This window comes from Cervus canadensis, chromosome 30 (assembly GCF_019320065.1).
Source record: "Cervus canadensis isolate Bull #8, Minnesota chromosome 30, ASM1932006v1, whole genome shotgun sequence".
NCBI lineage: Eukaryota > Metazoa > Chordata > Mammalia > Artiodactyla > Cervidae > Cervus > Cervus canadensis.
Genome location: NC_057415.1, coordinates 7,275,073 through 7,283,348, shown reverse-complemented (window position 1 = coordinate 7,283,348; position 8,276 = coordinate 7,275,073). Strand labels below are relative to the sequence as shown.

The window sequence follows — 8,276 nt, the reverse complement described above, 5'->3', positions numbered from 1 at the left end:
AATGTATCCTAAAAATCTTACACACCAAGGCTGGTGTGTATGTTCACTATTCCAATACTTCCACTTGCAAAAATGAAAATAAAAATCTCTTTTGATAACAGGACTAGTTAAGTAATGCATCAGCCACAAATTGAGGCTATTTGGAGGGGAAATCTGGCTTCAAGTACGCCCAGAAGAGAGCCAACAGAAGTACAAATATGAATGGGAATTTTCTCTGCATGATTAAATTACTCCTGGGGTATTTTTTCTTTTTTGTTCTTTCTGAAGAACATGTATTCAGAAGAAAAAAGTTAACTTTTTTTTTTTTTAAAGCAATTTAGACATTCCAGAGTTAAGAGCAACATGAAATCCGTCTCCTTTACGGTACATAAGGATCTGATTTTGCAAGGGGAAGGGGGCAGGCTGAGTAATCTCTGACTGAAAGAAAAGGCAGCTCCTAATTCTCTCTGTGTCATTTTTGCTACTTCTCCAGTAAGGCAGACCATGGATGGAGAGCAGAGCGGACATCTGGGTTGCCCCTCAGTCATTCACTCCAGGGTTGTGTTGAATAGTCGTTTTGTTTGGGCATAAATACACTTTGGACTTTCCCTTTGTTTGGTTCCCAGTGTAGCTCTTAATAATGAAGCTCTTTTGGTATCTCACTTACGCATTTTCAAAAATACCTCCTAAATGTTGGTCAAGGCTTAACTGGTGCCCCCTAGTGGGAAAGTCCTCAAGTAACTGGCTGCTATTCACATATTTTTGTTTGCCGAATTCCTTCTTTTGGAGAAAACTCAATTTTGTAGTGTCTTCTTTTCTATAGGTACTGTGCTAAGGTGGCCTTTTCACATGTATTATTAACTTTAGGCATGCAATTCTTACATAGTAGGTCACATAGTTTAAAACTATTGTGCAATAATGTCAGGCAGACAAAACTCAATTTATTATTACACTTAAAACTAACACTTGAGAATCCCAAGATGTTATAAATTCTCTGAACTTCTGATTAAGACTAAAGACGCCTTGACCTTATATGCATAGTTGTAAGATGAAGCAGAATCAGTTTCCAAGGCTTTTTGGAGAGGAGGGGTGTGTAAAAAACCTTTTTAAACCATGGTGTCTCTCTCTCTCACAAACACACAGCTTTAATTATAAACCATCTGAACATATACGTACCTGACATAGTAGTGCTCTTATATACTACAGTAAATGGACTTCATTCTTGATTGCCTAGCGCTACCTTTCTTTTCTGAAGGTTGGGGCTTGGTTTTGTTCTTCTGCAAGTACACACACTATCTCCATTTGAATTTCTCTGTGGCAGAAAGATGCTGAAGCAGTGTCCCTCAGGCAAGGTAATGGCTTAAATTTCACTAAAAATACTTTTATCAGTAACTGTTTAGTTTTCACAAATAATTTTCCAAGAATAAACACATTACTTGTATAAATACTGTTAAAAAAGGTAAGAACCTCAATTTTATTGTTTTCTTTAGGAATGTCTATGACCAGAATAAGTCTTACATTTGAGGTTTTTAAAAAATCCTCACTTAATCTGAAAGGAAAAAGTGTGAATGCACTTTTCTATTCCAAAAGTCTAAGGGTTTCACAGAAGAAAGCTTAATATCCAATAGTTACATAAACATGTTTATATAGATACAGAGATTTAGATAATAACTATTGCCCAGCCACTAAAGATCGAGATTAAAAGCATGAAAGTTCTATTATTTTTCAAAAAGGTTAAGACAGAGGGACAGAATATGAATGTTTGTAGGTGTCAAAAGAATGGGAGACTATACGCAACTTGACAAGACTACGTTTACTCTAAGTATAATTTTTATTAATTAAAAAAAGATTAACCATGACCATGAGTGGCTGGGCTTATAGTTTGCTACATCAAAGAAATTAAAAATTGATTCTTAAGAATATTGTTACAGTAATTTATAATAGCATTCCTTTTATAGAGGCATTTTAATTTTTAAGCAGTTTTGTTTTTTGTAAATATATGAAACTAACCCTTAGTGTCATGGAGGAGAATCATCATAGCTACTGCTAAATCAAAGAAGAATTTCCGAGAGCTGTCTGACGATGTTTATCTCAACACCTACACCCAAACTTTACGGAAACAATCTCCCAAAAAGATCTGGAAAACTGCCTGATCAGTGATCAGTGTCTGCTTGTAGCCAGGGAATAGCCCACTTCCAAGTCAAGCATGAAGAATAACACAAAATACAAATGCACCCAAGTAAATTAGGAAAAGTGCCATTATTTTAAGAATTATCAGATATATAATCAAAGTGTTTAAATACAAATTCAGATTTGTTAAGTCCAAAAGATACAGTAATTTTATTACATATAATTTCTCCTGTGTGCTAAAAATGTTAACTTACAGGACACAGTATTTGTATACGTGTAGAGGGGATTACGGTGGAGTCGTTCAATCATTTTTCATTGATGAGAACAGAACAACAAGGTGGTGGACAGATAAGCACTTGGGTCCTCTAAAATTCAAGGCGGTGTTATTACTGCTAAACCAAAACACACTACCATTCTGTTACTATGAATGCCTACTCATTTATCTTTTAAAAATAAAGTCCATCTGTTTTTCCATTAAAGCTTCTGCAAGGTTGACACAAAGGTTCCTTCTACCTGTTAAAATAGGGGTACTCTTCATCTTTGGACAAGGTATCACCATTTAGGGAAAATGTAATCATATACATTACTAAATTTTTATTTGAGGCAGCTGTTGCAGTCCATTAAGCACTTTTGGAACACTGTACCTTTAAAGTTTGTCTTTAATATTAATTGCTTTGGAAAACCAAAAATAGAAGAAAGACATCTATGGCAAAGTACATTTCATTCAGATTTGACAGCAGTAAAATACATCCCCTCCCCAAAATATTAGTGCAGTGTCAATTTTGTCTACGTAAATCACTTGAGGATAGTTTTGTTATGGTATGACTTAATAACCAAAAAAGTTTTAACTTGTTTAAAAAGTTTGTCTTGGACTTAGTCTTCAGTAATGCAAAAATGAAATTAAGCACTGTAAAAAGTCTTTAAAAATGAAGTTCTACAAATTTGCTTCCCATTTACAACAGTTTTCATTAACAGATAATGAATTAAGTGTAGACACAATGTATCCAGTACCCTTATAACTACAATAAAAAAAATCTCTAGTAGCATGTATATAGATCGTGATATCTTTAGGAATACCAATATATAGTCAAAATATGTTCATACAGAACCAATACCTCTCCTCAATGTAAAAGAACACTTTTTAAAAATAATTAACAAAAATACCAATTAAACAGTGGAACCTCATTTCATTTCACTGCGCCCAAAAGTATGACACAAAATATTGGCTTAAAGAGGTAGATTAAAAAGAAAAAGGAAACCAGATTCTCCATTCTTTGTCACTTTTATTCAGTAGTAGTATTTTTTTTTCCTTATTTTCAGTGCCAGACACGGCAAGGAGTGATTACAGCCAACTGTTATTAAAACATTTGTTCGCAACATGTACCCCCTTTACCACTGACCCCAAACTGACTCGTTTGTGTGCTTTCGTTCTTTCCTTTTTATACCACCACCAAGACTGGGTGGAGGGGCAAGGGGAAGAGAGATGAAGGGGAAGAGTCCAGGAGGCCAGAGAGGAGGAATGCTACAAGCCACAGTAAGAATGAGCTGTATTTAATTTAAAAAAGGGGAGGAGGGGTGTACCCCACAAATGATACAGTAATGAGGATACACAATTAAATCCCATAAGCATGACTGAAGGCTTTCACTGTGTTTGACGTCATCACAATGGAAGGCATAAAAAGTGGAGTAAATCAATGTTGACACAGTCCAATCTAGTCCATTAGGCAAGATGGTGCAAGAAGTCATTTAAATTAAAAGTGCCCTACCCTTACCTAAATGGCTAGCAGACATGGAGAACACCACAGGGAGGGATCCACAGAGCTTTCTCCATGTAGCTATGGAAAATGTGTTGTCGAATGGCACATTGTCAAACACTGGAAAAGGGGCGCCACAATGGACCTCTCTCTTTTTTAAGTACGAATGCTAGATTCAACTATCTCAACTAAGCAGGAAGTGGGTTCTTCTGCTAGGAAGGCCAACCCTAATTCACTTTGTCTTGAAATATATACAGATTGTTTGTAGTAGCTACAGCAATGATATTTTCCTTGGGGTGCCAGGCTGTGTGCAGTATTTTCTTGTTGAAGTCTAGGCTGTCAACACTGATTTCATCTTTCTTTCGCTTGCCACTTGCACACACTTTGCGTGGCTTCAGAACCGTGCGAGGTTTATTGTTTTCTCGTGATGCTTCCAGGGTTATGTCTCGCTTTGTGTTCCGGTCAAACATTCTGAAGAAATTATTGTAAGATCCAGTCATGACAACACTGGAAAAGGAGACAGAGCATCCAGTCAAAAAAGGAACATGAGTTTTTGGTGAACATTTTGCTGGTGAAATTCTGCCTAATGCTCCAAAGCAAGAGCTACTGCAAGCAGATCTGGGTTTAGGGAGAGGGCTGCTGGCACCAACCCAGAGACCAATCACTGGAATAAACTAGGAATATGGTATTAGTTAACTTGTTGTCTATTCATGACTCCTATCATGACTGCCCAAACTGTCACCAAAGTTGAAAGCATCCTCAAGTAAGGCCTGTAGGTAGTAGTGAATGGTCTTAGTTGAAAACATTTACAACCCCAGTCTATGCAGTCCTCCAGACCAGCCAACCAACAACAAAACACAAAACTGTGGTATACACTTCTAAAAAAACAATGCTTTATTCTGATTTACATTATAAGCTACTGATGTTCCCAGGACATGTCAGGTTCAGACAATAGCTTCTTATGAATGCTTTTAAGAAATCTGCTTCAAAGAATATAAAACAAGTAGCATATATCATTTTTATTAAAATAAATCACTTAACCTAAACACTAAGTATATTGTAAGCAAGTATTTTTGACAGATATTTTTATAATTTGTGTAGTTTAGACTGGCATCCCCATGTTACCTGCATTTGTGAGGTCTTAATGGATTTTAATGGATTCTGACACCTAGTCTATAGCTATTTAAAAGGTGTTGCTAGCCAACATTTCTATGGTATTCTTGCCAAAAATGTATAACCTGAATCTAATCACGAGGGAGTATAAGACAACACTCAAATGAAGGCAAATTCTATACAATGAATGGCCTGTGGTTCTAAAACAAGCTGAGATCATGAAAGACAAGAATGAAGAACTGTTCCTGATTAAAGGAGACAATGAGATGGGACAAAGACCACGACTGAGGGAACGTGTGCTATTTACAGGGGTCTGAGCAACTTCACTTTCACTTTTCACTTTTATGCATTGGAGAAGGAAATGGCAACCCACTCCAGTGTTCTTGCCTGGAGAATCCCAGGGACGGGGGAGCCTGGTGGGCTGCCATCTACGGGGTTGCACAGAGTTGGACGCGACTGAAGTGACTTAGCAGCAGCAGTGGGTTAGACAGCAGTGCTGCACCCATGTGAATTCTTCTGCCTTAGATGCCCGCACAGTCATTATATAGGAGAGCATCTTGCCAAAACAAGTTTTCATGTCAGGGAAACAGTTTCCCTATGACGGAAGATGCTGTTTAAACACACGAAGATGAGCTGGCGCAGCTGCGCACTGCACCCTGCTCCAGCAGCGCCTTCTCCTTTGTCTCCCTGACGCCTCGGGGGGCAGTGGTGTTCAAAGGCGAAGCCTGCTTGCTCCTCCAGGTTTACTGTGGTCAGCCTACTACCTGGCCTCATATAACCACCAGATAAAAATAATTAAAAAAATCAGACAACAGATAAATGATTCAAGTTCTGTTATCTTCAATAGCACCATGAAACCTGAATCATTTCAGGCTTCAGTGATAAAACTATTGTTGAATAAAGTAATGAATACCTTGAAAGTAGGTTTAGTGATTCCAGAATTATGTTTTCTTTTACTATTGTCTGTTCTCCTGGAACATAATGAATGGTAAATAAATACATGGAACAATAGACTGGTTCCAAATCAGGAAAGGAGTATGTCAAGGCTGTATACTGTCACCCCGCTTATTTAACTTATATGCAGAGTACATCACGTGAAATGCCGGGCTGGATGAAACTCGAGGTGGAATCAAGATTGCCTGGAGAAATATCAATAACCTCAGATGTGCAGATGACACCACCCTAATGGCAAAAAGCGAAGAAGAACTAAAGAGCCTCTTGACGAAAGTGAAAGAAGAGAGTGAAAAAGTTGGCTTAAAACTCAACATTCAGAAAACTAAGATCATGGCATTTGGTCCCATCACTTCATGGCAAATAGGTAAACAATGGAAAGAGTAACAGACTTTATTTTTTTGGACTCCAAAAGCACCACGATGGTGACTGTAGCCATGAAATGAAAAGAGGCTTGGGCTTGCTCCTTGGAAAAAGCTATGACCAACCTAGACAGCATATTATAAAGCAGAGACATTACTTTGCTAACAAAGGTCCGTTTAGTCAAATGCTATTGTTTTTCCAGTAGTCACGTATGGATGTGAGAGTTGGAAAGTTGAGTGCCAAAGAATTGATGCTTTGGTGTTGGAGAAGACTCTTGAGAGTCCCTTGGACAACAAGGAGATCAAATCAGTCCATCCTAAAGGAAATCAGTCGTGAATACTCACTGGAAGGACTGATGCTGAAGCTGAAGCTCTAATACTCTGGCCACCTGATGCAAAGAACAGACTCACTGGAAAAGACCCTGATGCTGGGAAAGACTGAAGGTGGGAGGAGAAAGGGATCACAGAGGATTAGATGGTTGGATGGCACCACCAACTCAATGGACATGACTTTGAGTAAGTTCCGGGGGTTAAGTGATGGACAGGGAAGCCTGGTATGCTGCAGTCCATGGGGTCACAAAGAGTCAGACATGACTGAGTGACTGAACTGAAATGAATAATACTGACAACCAAAACTGAAAAGATTAAGACTTATCCTTTGAAGTAATGGTACACATTTTGATGACACAGTAAAAAGGAACTGTACTATGGCAAAGCTGTGGATTATAACAAGCCTCATCACTCATGGTAATATGGTTAAAATAATACCTAGAAATTACCTCTTCTCTGCTATGAGGTATTGATGTAGTATCCAGAAAACCTGGTGTGTAAAACTCCAAATGAAGTATCTCCACCTAAATATTTCTAAAACCAATTTAACAGCAAAGTAACAAACACACTGAAATTTCACTATTTTAACTACTGGTATATTAAAAAGGTGATTGATCTGGTCCATTAAAGGGAAAAATTAAAATTTATATATTAACATTATATCTAGAAGTTTCTGGTGTATTTTCACATTTACTTAGTGAAACACAATGTTTAATTTTTATCTCCCAATACTGCTGTAAGATTTCAAGGAAACCATGGGGGAAATGGAGTTGGGAAATGTAATTTATGTCAGTCAAAAAAACACATCGGCCATTAGTAAATGTGGCAATCATACTAGGAGTGAAATAGTAAATTTCTTTCCTCTAATAGAATCACATTTGAATAAGATGTTCAGTTCAAATTAAAATCAACTTACCTGTCAGATCCATTCCAACAACATTCAAATTTGTCAAATATGCAGTCATTTTCATACAGTGAACAAAGTTTACTTCTGAGGTATTCATGCACCTGGGGGGGGAAAAATTATTATACACACACACAAATGTGTACTTAGCTTACATCACACGATCTACTGCTCTTGAAAGTGGAAAATGATTTAACAAGTCTATCTTTTTAAGAAGGAATATATAAACACATGGATTGAGTGAAAGTCACTCAGTCGTGTCCAACTCTTTGTGACCCTATGGATTATACCCACCAGGGTCCTCCGTCCATGAAATTCTTCAGATCATATACATACTTTAATCTCATTAAAACTCAATTCTCAAAACAAAAACTCAATTCTCTGAGAAACAGTAAAGGTATTGAGCTCCCCGTTCCACCAATACACATTTTTCTTTCATACAACTGAGAAATATACCCTCCTGGGGATGGCACATTTACTCTTCTTAAGTTTGACTAAAACAGTAGGCCAGAAAATATTTAAAATGGCACAGATGAGACACTGATTAAAGAATATAGAGCAATATTTGAATTTTCCGACACTTGATTTTCTATTGTTGATTAAAAAACATACAATACTGTGGCTTTACTTCCTTTTTAACTACCATTTTGGGGTATAACTAACTGAAGCCTACAGTATCATTAAGTGCATATGTTATACACTGCATGATCCTGCCCTGATCCAGTGATAAATTATATGGTTACTTCACATATG

The 8,276-nt window shown here is 37.3% G+C and overlaps 1 protein-coding gene across 4 annotated transcripts in view; it reads right to left on the bottom strand.

Annotated features, from left to right (window-relative positions):
- Positions 1 to 3,375: 3,375 nt before the first annotated feature.
- The window catches only part of PPP2R2A (protein phosphatase 2 regulatory subunit Balpha), a 77,597-nt gene continuing 72,696 nt past the window's right edge, over positions 3,376 to 8,276 (bottom strand). For all 4 annotated transcript variants that reach the window (XM_043453674.1, XM_043453673.1, XM_043453672.1 and 1 more), the window contains 2 exons: positions 7,536 to 7,627; positions 3,376 to 4,370 (listed from right to left, as the gene is read on the bottom strand). In XM_043453674.1, coding sequence (XP_043309609.1) covers positions 4,091 to 4,370; positions 7,536 to 7,627 — 372 coding nt within the window. In that variant the 3' untranslated portion in view covers positions 3,376 to 4,090. The remainder of the gene's footprint in view (positions 4,371 to 7,535; positions 7,628 to 8,276) is intronic.